At 38.7% G+C, this 24,068-nt stretch overlaps 2 protein-coding genes across 5 annotated transcripts in view; one reads left to right on the top strand and one right to left on the bottom strand.

The window, feature by feature from the left end:
• Window positions 1-188: 188 nt before the first annotated feature.
• Window positions 189-8,533, top strand: ube2kb (ubiquitin-conjugating enzyme E2Kb (UBC1 homolog, yeast)). 2 transcript variants are annotated; one of them, XR_015776177.1, is made up of 8 exons: window positions 189-725; window positions 1,638-1,731; window positions 1,836-1,894; window positions 3,546-3,628; window positions 3,734-3,833; window positions 3,929-4,057; window positions 5,337-7,947; window positions 8,044-8,533. XR_015776177.1 is itself a non-coding variant. In XM_042484935.2 (7 exons), the coding sequence occupies exons 1-7, from the start codon at window positions 663-665 to the stop codon at window positions 5,409-5,411; spliced, it is 603 nt and encodes a 200-aa protein (XP_042340869.1). In that variant the 5' UTR covers window positions 189-662; the 3' UTR covers window positions 5,412-8,533. The 2 variants fall into 2 exon arrangements, 1 of the variants encoding a protein (XP_042340869.1); XM_042484935.2 differs by having other exon boundaries at window positions 5,337-8,533.
• A 441-nt stretch (window positions 8,534-8,974) lies between these two features.
• Window positions 8,975-24,068, bottom strand: part of pds5a (PDS5 cohesin associated factor A) — a 31,268-nt gene continuing 16,174 nt past the window's right edge. For 2 of the 3 annotated variants that reach the window (XM_042484932.2, XM_042484933.2), the window contains exons 13-33: window positions 23,907-24,020; window positions 23,645-23,726; window positions 23,500-23,548; window positions 22,944-23,083; window positions 21,400-21,515; window positions 20,729-20,834; window positions 20,138-20,298; window positions 19,867-19,990; window positions 19,543-19,701; window positions 19,319-19,387; window positions 18,285-18,421; window positions 17,997-18,120; window positions 16,659-16,863; window positions 15,603-15,717; window positions 15,291-15,423; window positions 14,790-14,909; window positions 14,459-14,521; window positions 13,008-13,159; window positions 12,829-12,916; window positions 11,847-12,103; window positions 8,975-10,139 (exon numbers count right to left, since the gene is read on the bottom strand). In XM_042484932.2, the coding sequence (XP_042340866.1) occupies window positions 10,136-10,139; window positions 11,847-12,103; window positions 12,829-12,916; window positions 13,008-13,159; window positions 14,459-14,521; window positions 14,790-14,909; window positions 15,291-15,423; window positions 15,603-15,717; window positions 16,659-16,863; window positions 17,997-18,120; window positions 18,285-18,421; window positions 19,319-19,387; window positions 19,543-19,701; window positions 19,867-19,990; window positions 20,138-20,298; window positions 20,729-20,834; window positions 21,400-21,515; window positions 22,944-23,083; window positions 23,500-23,548; window positions 23,645-23,726; window positions 23,907-24,020 (2,518 nt within the window). In that variant the 3' untranslated portion in view covers window positions 8,975-10,135. Of the gene's footprint in view, window positions 10,140-11,842; window positions 12,104-12,828; window positions 12,917-13,007; window positions 13,160-14,458; window positions 14,522-14,789; window positions 14,910-15,290; window positions 15,424-15,602; window positions 15,718-16,658; window positions 16,864-17,996; window positions 18,121-18,284; window positions 18,422-19,318; window positions 19,388-19,542; window positions 19,702-19,866; window positions 19,991-20,137; window positions 20,299-20,728; window positions 20,835-21,399; window positions 21,516-22,943; window positions 23,084-23,499; window positions 23,549-23,644; window positions 23,727-23,906; window positions 24,021-24,068 lie in introns of those variants that run through there. The other variant, XM_088075395.1, reaches the window with a different exon arrangement.

Below are 24,068 nucleotides of genomic sequence, written 5' to 3' on the forward strand. Positions count from 1 at the left end.
TGTGAATTTAAACAAAAATGTATTAATGAAAATAGCTCCCTACGCTTTTACAAAGTTAAACTTCCTCCCATATTGTCACTTTCTTTGCACTTTTTATTTAGTTAATTTTATCGGCAATACAGATAATCGGCAAAATGCCAAATATCGGCCACAATAATTGGCCCGGCCGATAATCCGGCTACCCCTGCTTTCTACCCTTACTTTTATATTTTCCTACATAATCCAAAAATTAAAGAATATGATGAAATTCATCACAGTCAGATGAATGGAGATGCTAACGCTTACCAGTGCAAGTAATCAACCGATGTGTTCAGCACATGATGAGAAATAACCTGAAGGTGAGTTTGAAAAGAACTCTACGCAGGTGACAGAGCCCAGTCATGAAGCTTTCAGTCTGAACTCCATGTAGCTGCACTGAGTGAGCATGTTCTGGACCGACTGACGCTGGGAGCAGGCTGGAGACTGTACGGTGAGCTGCCTCTGGACTGAAAAGAAGCGGTGGACGGTGAAAGTGAAAGGAGAGCGCCGTAACTGTGGAAAGCACCGGAGCAGGCAGTGTTTCCCCATACAGACAGACAACATAGGGAGAGAGAGAGGAGAGAGAGAGAGAGGGGCCCCGGGTCTTGCTTCGAGGCAGCAGCGGTACAGAAGACCACACAGCCATGGCTAACATCGCGGTCCAAAGGATCAAGCGGGAGTTCAAAGAAGTTCTCAAAAGCGAAGAGGTGCGGTAATTTTTCTGGCTCATATTTACATCCAATGAGCTCCTCCCTTTGCGCTGTTTCAACTTAATTAACATAACGAGATGTTTGTATCCGTCATGGCAGAGAGTAAAATTACCTAACGCCAGGTCCCGGTCCCGTGTTGCAGCAGGTCAGGCCTAAACAGAAGAACTTTAGCTAGCTTTAGCTCGATATCAGTGTCTGGTCCAACCTCTCCTGTTGTGTCAGGTGGGTGTGTTCAGGAAACACCGGGGATTCGGCTTTGTCAACTGACAGGCCCTCGGTTTCTAACACACAGTCCCACATAACTTTGCGTAATTACCTTACAAAAACAACTCTAGCTTTCGTGGGCTAACGCACACGCCTTAAACAACCTACCAGAGGTATCTCCTAGCGTTAATTAGTTACTGACACTTCGGGTTAGCAGCTGCTAGCTCGCTAACGGTAGCGTTATTTTGACATCTCATCCACAGTTAGCATTAGCCTGTGGTGTTATGATATAACGTTCACCAAACTATCATATTTATTCAACGCTTTTCAACTGTAGGTCTCATTAGGGCAGTGTTTTGGTTGTGTAAAGTGTATATTTTGTCATGTTAATGCCTGTCAAGTCTTTTTATTATAGGTTTGTATTCATGTCAACTTTTGCTAGCTTAGCTACAGTAGCAAGCTATCTATGATGCTAACTCATTTAAATGCCCTGATTCCTCATGTGGAATAAACTAATATTTGTTTTTGCAGAAAATAACAGTTATGTCTCAAAGCCTGTAGCTTCAATTATTACTATTTTTTTTATGTAAAAGTATGTGGTTTCATACTTGATAGAGGCATGTCAAGACATAACCTTATTGGCTGTCATTCCTTGAAACACAGGGGTTAATTTATTGTGTCCCTCTCCTTTGTCCCAACCCACAGACAAGTAAAAACCAGATAAAAGTAGAATTGGTGGATGAGAACTTCACAGAGCTGAGAGGGGAGATAGCAGGTCCCCCAGACACACCATATGAAGGTATTGTCCCAGACCAACATAACAACGAACTGACAAGACATTTGATAAAAGACTTACATTTTTATGATTTGTCATGCCGAAAAATGTTCTTTTTTTCTAACAAGGGGGCAGATATCAACTTGAAATAAAAATCCCAGAAACCTATCCTTTTAACCCACCAAAGGTGAGTGCTGCTCCTATCTGTGTGTTCTTTACCTCCCCGTCCCTCTTGAGTGACACTATCAAACCTAATGTGGTTTCAAGAATTTAAACGTGTTCTTTAACCGGTTTTAAGGAATTTGAAGATGCCAGCTGAAGTAATCTAATGTGGCCTGTGAACATCTTATGTAGATATTCGATCACCGTTTGCCATGTGCACAGATGTGTCCTCAAATTTAGTGACATAGTACTTTGTCAGTAAAAAATAACAGTGATCAAAGACACAGTAACAATCCAGTGACAATTTTCATGCTAAAATGAGAGAGAAAGTTTAAAGTAGATAATGCAGAGAATAAACTGTAATGATAAATGCAACCAGAAAATAAATCTATGTTCATCCTAAACTGATGATTTGATTCAATACAAAAACAGAGGGTTTTTTTTTTCAGATTTTAAGACACACCAATGACACACCTGTGCGCAGACAGAAACCCGGTTACAGGTAGAATATCGCTATATAAAGGAGGCTGAAATTTTAAATATATCATGGAAACAGGCTCATATGTAGGGTGATGGGAATAAAAATCTGCTGTCACAGCAATTCTACATTGCACTATCAATATATTTGTTAATGTATTAAGTTTCTTAAAATCTGTTTAGTTCGTGGAGTTGACTGGATCATGACCAAAGCATTTTACTACACACCATATGAATGAAAGTTGAGTGAGTTTAAAATACAAATAGCTTGCTTTTATTAGATTACTGGTATAATTATCACAACTAAACTGTCATAATAATGAATTGCCTATACCTCTACCTGATATAATATAAACAAAATTAATGTCTCTATGCAAATAAGAACCAATTTAAATGTAGTTTGTGATACTTTGAGTAAAAATACTTAAACACGGCTCAAAGATTGTGAGTGTAAGAAGACCACTTGAGCCACAGTGGTGTTTATTTTAAAATGAAAACAAAATCTGGTATTTAATGCTAAAACCTATTAAGTCATGAACTGCATTAGTCACTGTGCTGAAAGGTGTTCATCATTTGCTTTGTAAGAGTTTTTTTAAGCACAGGTTTAATTTTAATAGTAGGCTATGATAATTACTAACTGTAAAAGTCTCTTGCATGTCAGTTGAGGAGATCCTCACCACACCATGCACCAAATTCACTTGTAGTCTAACAACATTTACTGATAATATCTCATGATTAACAGCCTGAAATCATGGAAACATGGTGGAGCACACTGTAGGACAAAATGACACCTGTAAAGATACAAGTTTACACATAAAACAAGACTGGTCCATTAATCTGTCCACCAGTGCATGCTGGGAGAGCTCCCAACACACCAACTTCATGTAACTGTTGTCAAATGATCAGCCAGTCATATGAATGCTGATCATGAGTTCAAGTCTCATTTTGTCTTCATTTCAGAGTAAGAGTGCAGGATGAACAAATCCATCCTAAAACTGCTTTCAGAGAACAAATAAACGATTGTTTTAGCCTAAAAACAGCATGTTGGCCTGAACTAGCAGTGCCAAATTTAAAGAACAGGGCCCAGGATACAAGTGTGTGTGTGTAAATGTACTCATTGTACATCACATGTGGCTCTTTTTTCTCTCAAAATCATCCCATTGTTATCCTGTTAACCTCTCACACCTGTCTTTACATAGGTGCGTTTCATCACAAAGATCTGGCACCCTAATATCAGTTCTGTGACAGGAGCAATATGTCTGGACATTTTAAAAGACCAGTGGTGAGTGAGACGATTCTGAACCTTATGACCTGTTGTTGTCAATGTTTCGGTGTGTCTCAAACACCCTCAATTAACCCGCTCCAACTGTGACTCTGTCTCACTCAGGGCAGCTGCTATGACCCTGCGGACGGTGCTGTTGTCTCTACAGGCTCTGCTCGCTGCCGCAGAACCAGATGATCCACAGGATGCAGTAGTAGCAAACCAGGTGAGACACATGTTTGTAACACTCTGTCTGTCTTCACTGTTTGCTGAATCTTTTGATATTTAACCTCACTGAGTTTTTACTCTCTGCATCCTCAGTATAAGCAGAACCCAGAGATGTTCAAACAGACTGCGAGGCTGTGGTCTCACGTCTACGCAGGCGCTCCCGTCTCCTGTCCCGACTACACACGCAAAATAGACAAACTCTGTGCCATGGGCTTTGATAAGGTCAGAACCACTCACTCTCTTTATTATTATTCCATAACAAGGATATGTTTGTTTGCAGGTTTGTTTGATAGTAAAGCCGCAACAGTTAGTCGATTCCTAAAAATGAATAGGTAACAATTTTGATAAGTGATTAATAGTATTTGTAGTGTTGTCAAGAATATTGATTTATCGAGTATTGACACAAGCGTACTAGCACCTCTCTCAGTTAATATTTGCTACAGTCATTCCGTTGTTCTCTGCTGCTAACCAAGGAAGTAAAAGTTGAAATTGTTATGTTATATCATTTTTGTTTTTTTAAATAAAAGTTGATGGTTTGAATGAGTGTTAAATATGGATATTTGACAAGGTATTGTATCAAAAAGTAGACATTCCAGTTTGGTGACAACACTACGTAAGCAGTTTTTCAGCAAAAAGCTGTGGTGCCCCAAAAAATGTTTTCATTGAAATTGAACAGAAACCAAAACCAAAAGTCATAACTGAATTTCAGGAATTTTATTTACTGCTGAAGTTTATAGACTACTTGAAAACAATGTCAATATTGGAGAGTTATGGAAGGGTATGGTGATATAGTGTGTTTTTTTAATTTAAAGTTAATATGGGTAATTATCTGATGTGCACGTTAACATTTAATATGTTAACAGTACTTTTTCAATGTGTTATGTATCAATAAATGTGTTCGGCAAGTCGTTGCTGTTCAAATAGGCTCCTATTTTTAAAAAGACATAAAAAGCTTTTATTTGAGGGAGTGCAGTGATTTTAAGCAGAAAAAGATTTACTGATTTATGGGTTAAGTTTAGGCGGGGTTTGTGGGTACCCATAGAACCCTTTTTCATTCCCACAACTTCAGGTCAGGGCTCAAGGTACCACTTTGAAAATAGTCGTGCCACAGGAGGCCTTATCACATGTAAATATTTTAAATTTTTCTTCATCTTTTGTTACAATGAAGTAAAAAAATTTGTTTTCACAGGCTGATAGATGAAACAAGACATCTGAGTATGTAGCCTTTGACTCAGAGAACATCTGATAGGCATTTGTTTTACTGTACAAAAATAAGCGGTAGATTAATTGATAATTAGAATAGTTATATAATCAGCTGCCGCCTTGTTTGACAGTAGTGAGCAGGTGGTAAATGTCAAAGAATTTACTCTGAATAAGGTGAATTTTCTTCAAACGTAATCACCACAGAGAGAATAAATTTCATTTGTGGTTTCTAAAAAAAAGCTGCTCAAAAGGTTGTCATGTTTAATTTTCAAATTACAATAATTTTTTATTCAAACAGAATGCAGTAATAGCGGCCTTGTCTTCAAAATCCTGGGACGTGGAAGCGGCGACAGAGCTGCTGCTCAGCAACTGAAGCGCAGCCAGGTGTGAGGATCCCAAACTCCTTCATCACAGCATCAGCTCCTCCCCCCGCCATCCATTCCACCATCGCCTTTTGTTACAGACTCCACCCCATCACCGCAGCAGTCTGAGCCTTCTTTTACAACGAGTTTGCTACAAACACACCGGTAGCACCACAATGGCCAATATGCACACTACCCTGTTGCCTCTCTGACTCAATCTGTCCATTAAGCTGTCTTTTTCCTCCACTAACTCCAAATGTGTATCCCTGTAATAAGCCACCGATTTCATGCATCTTGTCTTCCACGCCTTTTATTTATATTGGCTCTGAATCTTTTCTTTCTGCGCAAATTTTTGTTCCTTTTTAATATCGCAAAGAATCAAATAACTGCCACTGCCTGGTGGGTTTTCCAGGTTCAGGTATGAAGGAAATCCTGCAGACTGCTCGCACAGCACATAACCATTAACTCCCTCCAGCAACCAGTTGGACCTCATGTTAGATTCTTTTATTTTGTGGACATTTAATACTGAAAAGGTCATGCTGGATTCAGTGAACTTGACTGGATGGTGTTCTGCACTGAGCAGTGTAATGGGTTTTTCCTCGAGTTTATCAATCACCTGCAAAAGTTATCTATTTTTTTCTGTCTGTAGAATTAGAGAGCAAACAGACACTCTCCAAACATCTGCACAGAGGGAAAAAAAGTTTTCTGTAAATAGATGAGTGTAAATTTGAAAATATGACGGGGATATACTTTTTTTCTTACACGGCACTGTAAAACAAATTATTTTAAATATAAACTATGCCTAGTTTACAATTATATGAAGAGATATCTTTTTATGCCTTTGCGATCCACACGAAATCTAAATTACTTAAGAGTAGAACGGCCAGGCCAGAAAATAAACAAACAAATCAGTATCAGGTAATAACGTGAAAAGTTTCATGTTTTAAAAACATATTTTCACATTTTTTTTCAAGATATTGTGATGTTATAAGAATTTTTTTCGTTGCAATAAAAGTTTCTTGTTATACAAGAATATGTTTTCATGTTATATCAAGAAAATTTTCTTCAAACAATTTGGTGGGTGACTAAGTACAGCACCCAAAGAAAAATACTGGAGCAAATGATTCAGTTACACATACAATCAAGTGCAAACTACTAATGTTCCAACATGCAAGAAACTTTCCTTGTTAGAACACAAAACTTCTTGTGGAGACATTCATGTTGTAACAAGAAACTTTTCTTATAAAATGAAACGTTTGCTTTTACGACAAGAAACTTTTCATGTTAAAACAAACTTTTCTTCTAAAATAAAAGGTTTTCTTTTACAAGAATTTTTTCTTCTAAAATGAAAGCTTTTCCTTTACAGGAAACTTTTCTTGTGAAAAAACATTATTGGTATAACAAGAAATATTTCTTCAAAAATCAGGCTTTCTTCTACAACAAGAAACTTTTCATGTTAAAACAAGAAGCTTCTTGTCTAAAAACATTTGATATAATAAACTTACTGTATATATATACACACACACACACACACACACACACACACACACACACAAAACTTATAACAAACTTTTCTTTTAGGAAAAAAACATTCTTGGTATTACAGACTTTCTTTTTATATCAAGAAAAGTTTCTGGGAACAACAAAACATCTTTGTCTTAACATGAAAATATCTTGTAAACAGTAAAACATCTTTTCATGTTCTCAACCTGATACTGATGATTTTTTTTGTATTTTTTCTCACCTGGCAGTTGCCTGCTCAATCTCCTGTTGTTTTTTCTTATTTGTGAGATTGTTTAGGGGTGGCACAACTAAAACCCTGCCCTGCCTGGGACAGGAGGTGACAGCCGGCTCAGGCCCCCCTGAAGGTCACATTACATACCACCTTCTCTGCTCCACCACAATCCAGCCTTGTGTCTTTTTTTTGTCCTTGCATGTTCTGTGTTGCCTTTTTCTTTCATTTGGCCAAATGACGTGGTGACGGGAGGGCATCTGCTTCGTTCGACATCCCCTCACACTTTTGGAAAGACTCTTTTCAATCTGCGGAAAGAAGAGACACCTTGAAGCTCTGCTCGGCGGGCCACTTTAAGCACACCCAGTGTGGCATCTGTGGGGAACCAAAGCCTTTTTTTCTGTTGAATTATGTCGCTGGAATATTTTCTCTTCAGATTCGCCCGGCACCAACAGGAAACACACCTCAAGGAAAGAGTGATTGTGAATGTTTGCAATGCTGTGGTTTTGTTTTTCACTCATTTCAGAGCAATCACTCTCAGCCACGGATTAAAGGATCTGCTCACCCTCTCAATCCTGATGTGGATCATTCAAGAGGGACAGCGTTACCATGAATCACAGATCCAATCCAGCAATCAGAACTTTGGCCATATATAAATGGAGAGAGGTGTATAGGTGGTGTCCTGTACGCCCAAACATGCTTTACTACGCAGCCAAATAAAATGCTCATTGAGGTCTTTGAATGATGTCTAAAAGAGGCTGGAACTCCTCTGCAGCAGATGGCAGGCCCGCACCGTGTTTTCACTTTGATTTGAGGTACATGGACTGTGAAATGCTCAGAGTGTAAAGACGTGGGGTGTCACACATGGCCTTTCTTTTGAAAACAAATTTTCCTTTTGCTTGCCCCTCCAGCTCAGCCTCTGCCGACACAGTGGCACATTACAGTCCTACACCGGGGTTAATGTGCTCCCTCTCCACTGACGCTGAACAGTTTCCACCCAGAGCCCCCAAAAGGGTTCACAGTCAGCGGCAGAATGCGTACGCACCATCTCGACTTGTAAATAGTCCAGTTGTTGATAAAGAGCCGTCTCATTATCACTAGAGTGCACCATTGATGGCTGGATCTATATTTTGTAAGAAAAAAAAAGGAAAAAAAAAAAAAAAAAAAAAGAGGCCCCTTTCTCCTCCTCCCCGTCTTCCTGGTGTTCTCACGATGTACAATATTGCACGACGATGAAGCGTAGAAAAAGGGGCTGTTGCATCTCGGTTTCTCCATTTGGATTGAGACTTATTTTCCTCTTTTGTTTCCTTGGAAGCGAGCATCAGCAGTATATTAAAAAAAAGCATGGTTATTTATTGTGACAGTGTCATGTTTCTTTGATTAAAAAAAGTGGAAAATCAACTTCTCTGTGTCTTGGGTGTTTTTTTTAATAGGTTTCCCACGGTCACGGAAAACCTGGAATTTCATTATCTCATTCTCAAGGCCTGGAAAAGTCATGGAATTAGTAAAAAAAAAAAAAAAAATCATTGAAGATTTTAGAAAGTCATGGAATTTGTTGTAACGGATGACTTTCCACATAATGCAAAGTAACAGGATTAGGATTGTAGCTGTCTATGTAAACGTGATATATTATGCATCAAGATGACGTGGTTTAGGGACGTTTTCTCCTGGGTTACGTCTGCTCCTTTATGTATGCCAGCTAGCTGAAATTATTTCTGAAAAAGCCGAGCATGTAGGGAAAGAAAAAATATATTACTGGTGCTTGAATAGTTCTGTCCAAAAAAATGTGTTTATAAAACCGCACTTCATAAACCCGGTGACGGGGACAAATCCACTGCATGGTTAACATCTAAAGGCATTTATTTTCTGGAAAAAAAAAAATTAAATATGATCATGAGAATAGGCAAACTTTTAACTACATCAAAAATAAGTTGTCATCAACACAACCCGCACTCACTCGATGCTTCATAGCAGGCTTTTACCCGGCAAAATAACTGACAGAAGTACAAAAAATATCTCATTGTAAAAGAGGAACAAAAACCTGAACACATACTTGTATAGTAATATATCATTTATGCATTCCAACGTGAACTTCAGCAGTAAAAAAAAAAAAAAAAAAAAAATTCAAACCCAGCTCGGTTTCAGAGCCCCCCCCCCGGACCATTTTTGGGGATGAGCTTGGAGCACAGTATCCAGAAATGTTTGCCAGCTTTAATTTGCCCATGAACACACTGGAAACAAACCAAAAGGCCTTGAAAAGCATTACAGGTTGCAGTTAAGAGGCTGCAGAGTTTCTACGGGGCCTTGTGACGCTATAACCAAGCTAAAGCACCTCAACATACCAAAGTTAGAAACCTAAACATACCAAAGTTTATAAAATTTTGGTGTCGGTACATCTGTTAAATGCACAAATCTTATGCTTTGATGTTCCCATATTTCAGCCATTTTCGTAACGTCTTGGATATTCAAAAAGTTTGAACTGCAAAGTTGCACGTGGGTATTTACAAAATACAACTGTGTAAGTAAATCTGGTGAGCTTGAAAATAAAAAACATTGTGCAACAGAGACACGAGGAGGAAGAGGTCAGGAGATACAGTAGGATTTTTTTTTCCCCAGGGAATTTAAAAAAGCAACAATCATAACCAGATTAAAACGTTTGTAAAATGTCCATCCTGTTTTTTGTTTTTTTTCTTCTTAAAAATGGCTCCACAAAAGAAGCAAAGAGCAACAAACACAAAGGAGAAAAAAAAAATAATAACTTTTTTTTTGAGTAAGACCTACATACAATGAACTTCAAATCATGACTATAAGGTACTTAAAACCTTCTAGGATGTCAGTGGTGTGTGTCTGCATGTGTGTGTATGTGTGTGTTTTAAGAAAGGTCCATAATGTGTCCAGGAAAGCTTTAGAGTCAGAGAGGAGCGTGTACGTAGGGGTCAGGAGGTAAGAGGAAGAGTCTGGCCCATCTCTACAGTCTGGTTTTTACCTTCAGCGGTTTCCTCTTTACCTGAAAAAAAAAAAAACAACAAAGTTTGGACTCAGTGTCAGACCACTCAGCTGTCTGCTCTTTAAACCACTGACTGAAACTGTAACTGAACTACAACCTAACCCTGATTTCATCACGCTTCTCTGTCTGGCTGCTTGTAGAAGAAGATTTTTCTTATAGGAGCAGTGTGTAGGATTCATGGGAGCAGCACAGAACAAATATACATTCAGCAAAAGTTTCACCAGTGCTGGACAAAATACACAACCCTATTACCGGAGTTAAAGTATAGGTACTCCTGGTCAAATATTACTCCAATACAAGTGAAGTCAGATTATTACTTGAGTTAAAGTATTAGAGTACTTGCTTTTTTTTTTTTAAAAAAAAAAACAAAACAAAACAAAACAAAAAAAAGTTAATCAAAAGTACTAACCACAGATCATCAGACTCCTGAACAATACTATCTAATACTACTGATAACTCTAATTTAAGGGGACAAGCAAAGTAAGAATTCCATTGTACGGTCTACACCACTGTGTTTTTACTTATCTTATTTTTTTTAATAAAAATCTCAACACCTTTGTATTGTGGATACGTTTAAAGAAACCTAACGACTCTAAAGCGACCCTCTGAATGCACTGACTTGCTTGTAGAAGCTGAAGAATGAAAAGCTTGATGAATACGCTGCAAAGCCTTTAGAAAAGCGTGGTGAATTTCTGGAGGCCGTGATGAAATTTGCGACCAGTAAGCAGAGCAAACATTTTAAATGAGACAAATCACTGGACCTGAGGTGTGGCCAGGGGTGATAGATCTTCATCTCCTTCTGCTGCCATCACCACTACTAACACCACATAACCAACTACAACCCAACTACAACCAAGGATGTCGAGGTGTAAAAAGGTGAGCGCTCATTAGCAGGTTCAGGGCCTGCAGGCTGTTTGCACGGAGCCCAGCAGTGTTGGACAAACACAGATTTGTGACGTGAAACTACGTTATTCAATGTTTTCACCTGGTCTGTTTGTTTCACAGAAAATGAGACCTCTGCCAATAATCCCGATCCTTCACACTGCTCCTTAAACTATTTTTCAAAATCCAGACGAGGTGTGAGACCTGTTCATTCTGATATGATCCTGTAGCAGACACACTGTTTTAGAGACATCCTGGACTAAACCAACTCACTGCCAGCTCATGTTGGACTCTCACTGCTTGCCAGAAGGGTCTCCCCTCCTTGGTACCTCCCTTCCTCGCAGACTTGGTGTCTCCCTGGCTACATGTGTGGGACCAGGCTGCACAGCTGCTCTGCTCTCCTGTGAGGGGGGGTCTCTGTCTGTCCGTCCTGTCACACATAACGCCCTCTGGGCTGGACTCCAGCTCTATCTCTGTGTCGCCCTCACTGTCCAGAGGGACGACGACTGTCCCTGCGGCTCTCCCTGTCTCCTCTGCAGGCTCTCGCTTTCTCATTTTTTCATTCTGTCTGCTCACAAAAGATCACCCGAGGAGGGAAAAAAAGTTGACATCTGAAAGATTTCTGTGCAGTCTCAGGATTAGGTTCATTAGATTTCAGTAAGACAAACTGCCGAGCCTTTTTTCTGTCACTTTCCTTTTTCATCACTGTTTTTGTCAAAGCTAGGATAAGATACACTTCCAAAGTAAATTCTGTCTGAAAGCCTGTGTCCTGCTTGTTTTTTTAGCAACACATCTTTTTTAATAGATCCCGCTGACGAGACTCACCTCTGTAGGTCAATCTGTCTCTTTGTCCCTTCGTCATTCTGCTGCTGCTGTTTTGACATCTTGATGTTGATTGAATCTGCCGAGTTGGGGTCGGCTGCTCTCTTCCTGCCTCTGCCGGCTCCACCTCCCGTCGGTGCCGCCGCGCCCTCTTTTTCAGCCGCTGCAGGAGCAGCAGCAGCTGTTTTGGGTGGACGGCCGCGCCGTTTGACGGGCGCTTCTGTCTCAGCGTCGGGGGTCACATTCTGATTTGGCTCCTCCTGAGGGGGACAGTGAGGTGGACAGTGAGGGGAGCTCGGTCAGGAGCTGCAGTGACTGATGTTTCACATATAGACCATAACTGTTGCTATTTCAAACTCCTGTCCCTAATTAGGCTTTGAGTAAAGAAAAAGAAAAAAAAGACACAAAGGTTACATACAATAGTTTGCATACAATTATAGTTAAGGTAAAAAGAACAAAAGGTAAATATTTACATCAAGATTACACAGAATTACAACATTCAGGTGCAGTAAAAAAAAAGATACCAATATCAGGTTACATACACTTGCAACACTCAACTATAAGACATTATAAATTATTATTATCATAAAATAGTTCAAAATGCTCACATCTCTTTCTATGCTTCAGCCAACACTTTTGTTCAAAATCTTAATATCTTGTGCTGATTTTATTTTTGGTTGTTCCACATTTAGAGTCTGTTATGGAAAAAGCTGATAAGGAGGTCTCATGATGCGTGGTTTTACAGTTGCAGCTTGCTGTGCCCCTGCAGTTTTTACCATTACTTTGCCTGCTGATGAGTCTGCATAAAATATCCGTTGCTAAATTTTGAAGGCATTTGAAAATCGATTAAAGGTGTGAGAATTCTAGAAAGTTATCAGAGATTGTAGAAGACTGTACAGCTTCAGTGTGTGATGTTGTTTGTTTTTTTTTTGTTATTGAATCTTGTTATAAAACATGATTCTGTGCGACATCCGGCTGAGCTTACCTTCTTCACTTCTTCGTTTTTAATGACGGGGTTCTCGTTGTTTTCCTGCGCTCGGCTCTCTGATGACTCGGTTGCAGCATTGCTGTTACTACAAGACATGTTTAAAAAGTTGCAGTAAGCATTATTTGTGATGATGTGCCATTGTGTGTGTGTGTGTGTGTGTGTGTGTGTGTGTGTACCTGTTCTTGTTGACAGTTGAGGAGCTCAGTGGGGAGGAGTTGGTGCTGGTGTTACTGGTTGTGTCTGAGACTGTGGTGGTCTTGGTGAAGATCCTCCTCCCTGGTACCGTCAGAGGCTTGTTCACAGCTCCCAACACTGGAGCTGGTTTAGGCTGCAGAGGGTGTAGTTCACAGTATTATACCGATAACATTTGATAGTTCAGACATTAATGTTGTGTGTACAAGTACTCAGGAATTAAGAGTTCAATGTACAGGCATGCAAACCATTATATGACACCAAATAATGAACAATTACATTTAAAAATCATCAAAACATATTCAATCAACTATAAAGTCAAACATAATGCTCGACTAACTCCTAACATAGCTAGCACAACGGCTACAACCATGCAGCGCTGAAAGTAACAAAGCACATTTACTCAAGTACTTTACTTAGTTTTGATAACTTTCTAGAAATCTCACCTCTTTAAAGTACCTCCAAATTGTATTTCCACTTTCAGCTACTTTATGCTTCTATTTTACTTAATCTCACATGGAAATACTACACTTTTAATTCCACAAACATTTTTTGACATCTTAAATTGCAATAATATAAAACATATTATTCTGAAATGGGCCATTTTGCATAATATATATGTTTACTTTTAATACTTATAGTATATTTTAATGCCAATAATTTTGTACATTTAATTAGTACATTTAGTATGGTATTACTGCTTTTACTTATGTTAAAGATTCTGCAGAATTTGAATGTTTTATTTCTTGTTTTGTATGCCAATGGGTCCATAGATTATAGCACAACATGAAAATAGAGCCCTTAAGCAACTTTCTCCACCAACTATAACAGCCAAATGTCTGATTTACGTCATGAGAGCAGGCTGGATTTTCTGCGGAAATCCACAGGATGTGATATTGATGCTCATACCCGAGTCTGCTCACCTGGCTAATAAAGCATCTTGAAGTGGTGGTGGCAGTCTGGGCACAGACTCAGTGACAGTGCTATCTGAATTTCTGATTTCTGATATGCATCTGTCAGCTTATTATTAGCGGTACTGATGCACCAGGTTCAGTTAGCTTAGGCTACTTAAAATAAATAAATAAATAATAATGAAATATATATATACATACACATTACAAAAAAATACAAATACATAAATCATATCTCAAAAGGTGGCAAAATGATATACGATAGTTTGAGTCATTTTGTGATATGAAATTAAAGTTTAAGTACTATGGATGGAGATTAGAGTTGCAGCAGTGCTAAAACGCTCTTATGGACGGGGATCATTTTTGCTCTAAGGCTCCTAAATGCTGGATGCAGCCTTAAACTTCACTCACTGACATGTCGAGCATTACAACATGTGATGTTTGTTACACAGTAAACAGGAGCAACATTGAGTGGCGCTCCATACTGACTGAGGTCATGAACGCATCAAGTGTTTCGCTTTTACCTTTCCAGTGAGCAGCATTTGTCTCATCTCTGTCGTCAGATACTCCTTATCATTTTTGAAATCCTGTTTAAAGAAATAAGAGCAAAAAGGCTTTGATTAGCATGAACAGCTGCACAACAAAGCTTGTGACTTTGTTGATTTATCTAGCACTGAGTGGATGAGATATTCTTAAGAAGAATAGCGGAGAGGAGAAGATGTATTTACAAGTTTCACTTATGATGTCTGAAATCATTTTTTTTAAACCCATAAGGATAAATTAAATATCTGCTCGTGTGTGTGTGTGTGTGTGTGTGTGTGTGTGTGTGTGTGTGTGTGTGTGTGTGTGCATTGCCTTATCCTGGACGAGGAAGAACTTGGCGGGTAGGACGGGGTCTTTAGGGAAGTCCAGGTGACACGCAGTGCTCTTGTTGGCGATCACGAAGAGAGCGACATCACAGACAATATACAGCTTCTGCAACCATGACAACATGACACACACTGTTAGGAGTGTTCGATGAGGATGAGTGACTTGTCCCAAGGAGCCAAAGAGTTCTAAGCTTATTGTTTTTTGCCTTCGTTACACAGACTGCCTCCCATTGGACATCAATTCTCCATAATCATTTCAATAATTCTAAAACATTATGGACACCAGCTGTTTTCCTAAAGCTGCATGCTTAAGAACAACGAAAAAAAAGTTTTTGTTTCGAGTAATGATAGTAGGATAAAACGCTCGGCTACTGTTTCTAATGCTTTTCTGTTGTTTGTTTGTTTGCCATATTGAGTAAGCACGTGTGTGTGTGTGTGTGTGTGTGTGTGTGTGTGTGTGTGTGTGTGTGTGTGTGTGTGTGTTCACCTCATTGGCTTTTGCATCATCAGGACACTGTGCATCCTTTGTCTGTTTGATGTTCTCTACCATCTTCCTTAAAAAGGCATGACTGTTGTTCTCATTCTTGGTCATCAGCACTTCCAGCATGAACCACAGGCACCTACACACAGAGGTACAATAAACATGTCACAGCTTCTATCTTCAGCACCTGGATCTTTTTTAGCATCATAAGTCATATTAGAAAAGAAAGAAAATGTAAACACATATTCGCAGCTGATACCATCAAATTTTAGAGATAGTTCATGATTTATAAGCAAAACACTGTGCGCCTTCACTCACTCTTTGATGTCTTTGAGCTGTTCATATTCATGTGGTTTTGTGAAGTCTGGATCGTGAGCCAGCAGGTGGATCATATAGGGGACGACATACTCAGGAAGGAGGGAGACGAGTTTTTCTGTAGAAAGATAAAGAATAAATCATTATAATGTCTGTAAATGTTCATGCATCTATACAATAAAATAATATTAATAAAATAAATAAAATCAGATGTCGCATAATATCACAAAACAATAAAAAATTTTGCACAAAAAAAGGCGTTTCCATTTGGCTGAGATGCAAAATTGTGTATAATGATAAAAAAAATAAAATGTGAGAAAAAACTAAGTGGAAACAGATTTAGAAAAAGTACAAGATTACTATAAAAAACAAAACAAAACAAACACAAAAAAAGTTTTAAAAAAAGAAAAAAAAAGAGAAGAAATACTGAATGACCTGAAAAAACTGCTTAAAAATTATACTAATTCTGTAGAATAATTTTAAATATCTTATTATGATAACTACAATAATACATATTTCTCTGGGAATTTTTTCCTTAGCTTTTAAAAAAAAGAATCGACATTACCAATTTCATGCAATTTGTGGGACACTTCTTGCCAAATTTCTGAGTGTGCAAAAGTTTATATTTTACTATCACTACTTACTAATACTATTATTTACTTATGACTTGGTTTTTACTCAATGCTTGTAAAAGGCGTCTGGATGCAGCAAGAGAAAAGTCATGTCAATCTAGGTTTCAAAGGGTTAAACTTCAGTCTATCTTCTGCTCTACTGAAGACTTAAAAATACATCCTCTCTGTGCTGAGTTATGAGAAGAAAATCAAAATCCAGATATGACATGAACTTAAAAGCCATATTTTCAACATGTTTTCTCTTCTTTTGCAAAGGTTGCCTTCTGCTTCTCCTGAATGCGGGCAGAAACTTGGCTTTTGTTGTCTTTCAGAGTCTAAATTACTGTTTAATAAAGCCCACATTGAGAAGTTATGTTCTCCAAAGTGACAACAGCAGCTGTGAAACATAAAGTCTCGGTGTGCAAACATCCACAGGTTGAACACTGACCCTGAGCAAGTGGGTTTTGCTTGATGTACTCTCTGCGGACGGAGATGTTTTTGAGGAGGCACTGTCGGGCGTGTGCGCGGCGCTCCTTCACCGGGTCCTTGGCACACAGGGCGAACACGGCGAGGTACTCCAGGGGCAGCAGCACTTTGACGAGAGCCAGGTGCAACTTCTGAGCAAAGATCTGACGGACCTGGTAGCACTCGTCCTGTGCGATGAAGGGAGAACACTTCAGTCAAACTCTACTCACTCAATCAGACAAGTTAATCAGTCAGGTTAACCCTTAGGGACTGTTTGGTGCATTTTACACGCTTTTCATTCTTCATTTTCTGATAACTTTGGTTGTAGATGATGATGTAGTGTTCAGGCATATGGCATAAATTTTGGTGCCAAAAAATGCGCCATTGAAACCCATCCAAACTGCACTTCCAACAGCCATCAAAGCATAAAAGCATGCACTGTATTATGTCTGGGTGTAATTCTGGGCTTTTGCCTTGGAATTTATCATTTTTACTATTTTCCACCCGATAATGTCTTTTTTTTTTTTAACCATATTTGCTTTAAGGCTGAAACACATGCTACTTCCAATTGGTTAACTGTCACAATCAAAGTTGCTGTTAATCATTGACATATCCCAGGCTGTGATAATATGCAAAAATATGCTCAGCATGTAGTATACTGAAAATGTTTTTGTTGTGTTTTTCTCATTTAAAACATGGTGGCATCATGGCAAAAACCTGGTAATTGGAGGGTTAAAATTCTCAACATTAATATTTGCTATCTATGATTAGGACTAATGTTGGTTAAAAAAATTAACACAATGACAGTAGAAAATTATTATATATATATATATATTTTTAAAGCTTGATTTTGAAAAGCACATTTTGTGCGCAGAGCAATATGAGGGTGTGTAATATTAAGGTGGGCCCTAAGGGGTTAAGAACATCAACAGACACTACACTATACACTATTAACATTATTATCAGCTAATGAGAATTTTTTCTTTCAGTCATATAATAAATTGTGACTAATTCTAGTAAGATGTAAAAATAATAATGTTGTCATTGCGTACATATAGCCTATAGTTCATGGTGCAAATTACAAAGGGCCTTTCTGACAGCAGATCTTTTGACTTGTCAATCAAAGAAAAGCAAAATGACATTAATAATGGCTTCATTCTGACACTGACTCAGTACTTACAGTACCAAGACAAAGCAGCTCAATGGAATTCAGACAATCGCTCATTTGATAATTTATACCTGTGCTTCTCCTACTGTGACATGTCAAAGTGTCTCCTGTTCAAAAGGCATTTTAAGAAAGTGATGTAAAAGAGAGACTGACGTTGATAACGAGGCCGCAGAGCTGAAACTGTTCAGGTGTGATGATGTCATGGTAACAGGGCTCCTGGGCCAGCTTCATAATTGCTCCACCTGCAGCCAGCCTCAGACGAGACATGTCTGATTTACTGTGAGGACGGAGAAATAACAAAAAGGGGAAGAAGGATAACGTGAGACGAAAACATTTAAATCGGTTTACAACTGATAAATCTATTGCCCAAATCTAAAATAAAGAATTTTCCCTCACTAGACCTTAATGCTTTAAAAAGCTCCACTGTGATATTTAAGCTACCTGATCTTCTTCTGCTCTGTGAGGTCTCCCTCGCTGACCAGCATGGCTGACAGCAGGCGCAAGGTGGAGTTTGCCGACTTGGATTGGTTGTTCTTCATTCCTAGTAACCAACGCACCAGCAGCTTGATGGCCTGCACCTGGGGAAACAGGAGGAGCATGAATATTTAGACAAATATGCTTTTTCCACCAAAATTTGCTCATGCACGCAGGTTTTTCAAACACAAAAAAGAGGCCATAGACTGCTTTCCCACTGCCATTAGAGCAGAGTCGTGTACATGGCTCTGCAGCACGAGTATGTCTTTCTGTGTGTGTGTGTGTGTGTGTGTTTTTTGTTCTTTTTTTGGGTATATCCGTTCCACTTTACAGACTGGCTGGAGAACAAGTAAACAGTAAAAAGAAGACTGAAAGCAGCATGGACAGAGGTCTTTGAAACTCAACGGTGGCTACGTCTCTTTGTATCTCTTACATAATCAGTATCTCTTTCGAACTTGGGAGAAGGTATGGAAGGTATGCAACTTAACAAGACATGGCCCCAAAAAAGGCAAGAAATTAGTAAAAAAAATGTGTACAAAAATTACCTGAAACTAAACAAGAAATAAAATAAATTTGAATTACAAAAAAACAAAAAATTGCCCCAAAAGTGCAGAAAATGTTTAAAACATATAAGTATACTTTTTCCCCTCGTTTTTCATCAGGTTTAATAATTTCCCAACCCCTCCCCTTTATAAAAATAACTTTCTTTATCACCTTTTGCTATTTGCAATTTGTGGGACATTTCTTGCCGAGTTGGTCATCGCTTTTTCCCCCATGTTTTTGAAAGAAATCAAACCAAATTGCTTATCGTTGTTTTTTTGTGCGGTGAAAATGAGGCTAAAAGTGACATCCCTGAATCTTTACAACTTGATTTTTATTTTAATTACTACAAAAACATCAAACAAGACACAAAACAGAAGATCATATATATGTAAGCCTCAAATGACAAATCAAATTGGACTAGAATTGAAATAAGGGCCACAGATGTGTTTGCCTCTTACCTTAGCCAGGACCTCAGGTGAAACTTCCTCATCAGTGGTCCACAGCTTCCCGTTCTTGTTCCCCACCGACTGGAGATTTAAAAGCACATAAAAGTCACATTCATACTCTTTACTTATTGGTTGAAAGTTGTACTTTAAAAACAGATATCCATAACATTTTTAAAAAAGTGTGCAATTCTGTGTCCAGCTATCTGTTTTAATGCACATGTTTGATCTCCACGCACCCTGTCATTCATGAGCAAGTCCTTGACAATGAAGTTGGCTACAATGGACTTCATTGGTGAAGCAAACTGATCTGGGGCCAGCATGGAGATGTGGCCCAGGGAGACGAGTGGAGTGATGAGTTGCTCTGGGACATCTGCATTCAGACTACGTGACAGAGGCTGCAGGAAAAATGCATAAATGTCAGCTGACAAAAAAAAGACATACAGGATGGATAAACAGGAGACAAGAAAATGATGTAATATGCAGTTAAATTAAAACATTATCGTCTATTTGTTTACAAAATGAATCCCTTCAAATCAGTCATTTAAGAGATGTTTCCCTACCTCAAAAATCTGGGCCAGCTGCACTTCCTTGTTGTTAAAAATGGCGTGGATACAGTGGACGGCCTGCTTGGCCTGATGAGGTGTTCCCCGCTTTGCTTTCTGATGAAGGATGGGAATCAGAGTCCTAATGGAAACATAATACATATTTGGATGATTACCAGTGAGCAGATCATTTCTTTCATTCAATCCAGATGTGGACCAGTAAGTGTGATTTTTTTTTTGTTTAAATATATCATCTGCGCTTTTAGGTATGATGTCATTTCTATCTTACGATCTTATCTGTTGTAGCTCTGTCTCGATCTTCTGTCCTGTGTTTCTGAATATCTGAATGGCTGCCTCTGCCACTTTTTCATCTTCCATCTTCAAACACTGCAGCAGAGACTCGTAGGTTTCTGCTGAGTGGAACGCCGTGGGGTGGGTGAACGACAGGACCTGAAAGAAGTGAAAAAGAGTAGAAATGACAAACATTCCAACATTAATATGTTGCCAACAGAAAAAGCACAATCCAGCATTCACAGTATGCACAGCATTCATTTGGTCAAGAAAAATACATCACACACACAAAAAAAGTTAAAGTGCACAATGAGAAGAGTAATACAAAATAATCCAACCAATTCTAAGTAATTAAAACAATATAGTTAAAATAAATTAAAACAATTGAAATGAGATTAGAAAAAATAGGAAAAAAAACTAATTGAAGACAGCTGCAGATTGTGACAGAATTATTGGTGATCAGAGATTTGAACTGGCCAATGGATACAAGTGAACTGTGTTTCAGTATTAGTGTGCTACTGATCACACACTTTATACATTCAGGGTATTAACTTCTATTATCACAGTGTGCTTTACTCATGCTCTGTACCTTGAGTAGCTCCAGTCCAGAACGGATGGCGGTATCTGGGGTCACGCCCTCCTCATCGTCGTCAGCTGTGCCCTCGATGGACTTGTTCAGCAGCTTCACCAGAGCACTGAAAGAAAAACGAAATTACTATCTCTTTATCAAAACAATCTTAGTATGTGTTACATAACAAATCTGACACTTTTGGACAACATTGCAGCCTAAATTAAGGCACGAGAAGTGATTCAGTGTATGTGTTTCCTCTTTTTTGGTGTTTTTCCATAAAGCAGAAAGGGTTAAACCTGTTCTCTGCCTCAGGCCTGCAGGTACACCTCTCCACCACTAGGTGTCTCAGTGAATGAGAACAGCCTGTTACTGGTATTACACAATGACACAGACACAGGGTAACATGAAGCTCCCTATCACTGAGGCAGAGAGCTGCTCTGCTTCTTTTTTTTTTGTTTACTGCGCAAAAAGAAGCCTCAATCTGATGGAAAGGATTAAAAAAAAAAAAAAATCCAGTTTTATCTCTTTTATTTTGAAACAAAATATATTTCAAATCTATTTTTATTTTATTGGTATCAATATTTAAGACCTAAACATACGCTTATATTTTCGGTCGGTTGTGAAATTTAAGAGAATAAAACTGAACTATAAACACTTAGTGTGCTGAACACGTCAGGACAGATTCTGACCTGATGGCCTCTGAGTCGATGTGGACGGGGGCGATGCGCTCCAGCAGGAACTTGACCATCTCCAGGAAAGGGTTGGTGGGCTGCTTGGGGAACGTCAACTTCCGAGTGATCTCCCTCTACACGCAGTACAAACAGCACACCGTAAACACCAGCATTCATGGATTTCATTTTTCTGTGTGTGCATTTATTCTGAGGTTTGTGTTTCGAAATCTAGGACAGCCTACCTACAGTACCTTCATTGTTTAACCCTGAATGTGTGCTCAGATTACAGTTTCATATTCCAGAGTTTGACTTCTTGACTTCTTAAAATCAAACACTGATCATCTTAACAGGTCTTTAAAAATAATGTGATAGCTGATTATCATTATGGAGATTAAAAACACTCCCTGCTACTACAATATAGACTTCATTATGTGACTGCACCTTGACAATATATGTAAAATATAGCATTATCAGTAACTGCCACAATTTCCTTCTGTCTCTAAAACATCACTGAAAAAAAAACCACGTCTTCGGGGATATAAAGCTACATTAGGCGGGTTTCCATTACAGATTTGCCAAAAATGTAAGCATTGTTCTGCGACTTCTCCGCTGTTGATAACATTCAAAGAAGCATGATGGATGTTTAAAACATTAGCAGCTTTATTTCTATTGCAGCCACCACACTAGCCATCGTTATTTCCAATCCAGGGCAACACAGGCGTGTTATATGTGCAATAATGGAAAGGCAATGAGGGATTTCTGGGAGGTGAAAGTCCACGATTTCACAGAGGAATTGTGGATTCAAAACTTCCGGATGATCTGCTCAACATAAAGTATTATGTGATGGAATAACACCTTGTATAGCGCCTGGTGCATTATGCCTGAATGTCATGGGACTCTTTGTTGTTATTCATGTGACCTATAGAAATCTGTGTGAAGTATTTCCATTGCAGTTCTGAAAAATTGGCTTTTTAGAATCGCCTGAAATACCACCTCATGCAAGTGGAAAAACTTTTTTGGGATAAATGAGCATTTTTTTCAAAATGGATATGTTTCTATTAGGCGTATTTTATTTTCACATTTTCAATTTGTGCAATTTAAGGGTTAATGGAAACCCGGCTCCTGTAAATAAAAGTTAAAAAACAAACTCACAGCACTGTTGTCTTTGTTAAAGTAAAAGAGAGAGAATGAGCCTGGCAGACTGTCTGTGAGACAGTAAAGCTAAAGCAGAATGCATACAGCTGTAAGACACTCAAGTCTTGTGTTTTTTAAGAAGTTAAAGATAATTTTTAACCAAATTTAAGTTTTTTTTTTCTTTTCTTAATTGAGCATTGCAGGTAAGAACAGAGGTGAGTAGTAGTCCCCTGCAGCTTGACTCAGCGTGACAAAAAGAGGTAACTACATAATAAGATACATTAAATTAGATAATGCTTGAGGTCTCACAAATTCAAACTGAAGATTATTAATGACTTTTAAGGCCTTTTTTTGACAAAGATGTAATTAAAGACATTTTAAGAGTTTAAGGACTTGAAGACACATAATAGGATGCGTGTTTGTCTCACCACACAGATCTCAGCCTGTTTGCAGGAGCAGGTGGGGCTGATGAGCATCTCCAGCTGGACTCGGAGCTTCTCGTCCTCACCGAGAACCTGGTTGAACTTCTTCATGAAGTCCTGGGCCTTTCCAGCGTCTGGCAGATTCTCTGTGAACAGAAAGAAAAGACAAATTATAATGTCACTGACGTAAAGCGTAATTAACGTCTACCATTTTGAAGAAATGGCAGAGTATGTACACTGAAAGTAATATAATAATAACTTTATATGAAACCTTAAAAACCAGAGTTTACAAAGTGAAGATGGCGATACAACGACGGAAAGCCAAACAGTCCTACTAAACACAAGCGAGACAAATCTAGGGTAGAGCTAGGATCAAATTAAAACCAGAGGACAAATAATGCAAGATGCAGGATGGGAAATGTCAATATTAAATAATACAAAAAAATAGTGCAAAAACAACCACAACAGAAGCAATGAAAGCAATAAAACTACAAATAAAATAAAAAGATTCAAGAGGTAAAAAAAAGTAAAAATAAATAAATAAAGCAAGTTTCACACTTACTGGCAATACTCATGAGCTTCCCAAACATGGCTGTGTTGTTGGCCTCCGACTGGCAGGGGTGAGACAGGGAAACATGTCAGATATGTCGCATCAAAAACATGTAAGAGATGGACAGTCGTGTGTGTAAATGTGTGTGTCAACGCACCACTGGCAGCTTGTGGAGATCCAGCAGCTCTTTGACGAGTCCTCGGAGCATGTTCTGACATTTCCACATCTCATTCAGAGCCCTGAGAGGAAACAATACACAGAGAGAGAAGACTCGGGTGAGAAGTGAGAAAATAGACGACGATAAATATATTGCCCCGTTGATGTGAATCTCTTGAACTGTTGGTGTGTTGTCTGTTTTCATGCTGTTTATGCTTGATATTGTGCAGTTTTATATTTTCTAACAAGGTGTTTTTACTGACTTGACAGCGTTGGTGTCCAGGCAGGCGTACAGGTAGTACAGACACTTCATCTTCTCCTCTGTGTCGAGACTGTGAGGGACCATGTACTGAGCAAAGATCTTCTCTACTAATAACCTGAACAAACGGGGGAAAGTTTATGTGAATGATGTGAAAGTGAGAAAA

Source organism: Plectropomus leopardus, chromosome 3 (genome assembly GCF_026936395.1).
Source record: "Plectropomus leopardus strain MGB_pleo_1.0 chromosome 3, ASM2693639v1, whole genome shotgun sequence".
Lineage (NCBI taxonomy): Eukaryota > Metazoa > Chordata > Actinopteri > Perciformes > Serranidae > Plectropomus > Plectropomus leopardus.

What these genes read in the sequence shown, in the direction of transcription:
- ube2kb (XM_042484935.2), top strand. Translation starts at nt 663, where the DNA reads ATGGCTAACATCGCGGTCCAAAGGATCAAGCGGGAGTTCAAAGAAGTT. An exon ending in CCCAGACACACCATATGAAG is followed by an intron (nt 1,732 to 1,835) that starts GTATTGTCCCAG and finishes TTTTCTAACAAG; the next exon opens with GGGGCAGATATCAACTTGAA. An exon ending in GTGCCATGGGCTTTGATAAG is followed by an intron (nt 4,058 to 5,336) that starts GTCAGAACCACT and finishes TTATTCAAACAG; the next exon opens with AATGCAGTAATAGCGGCCTT.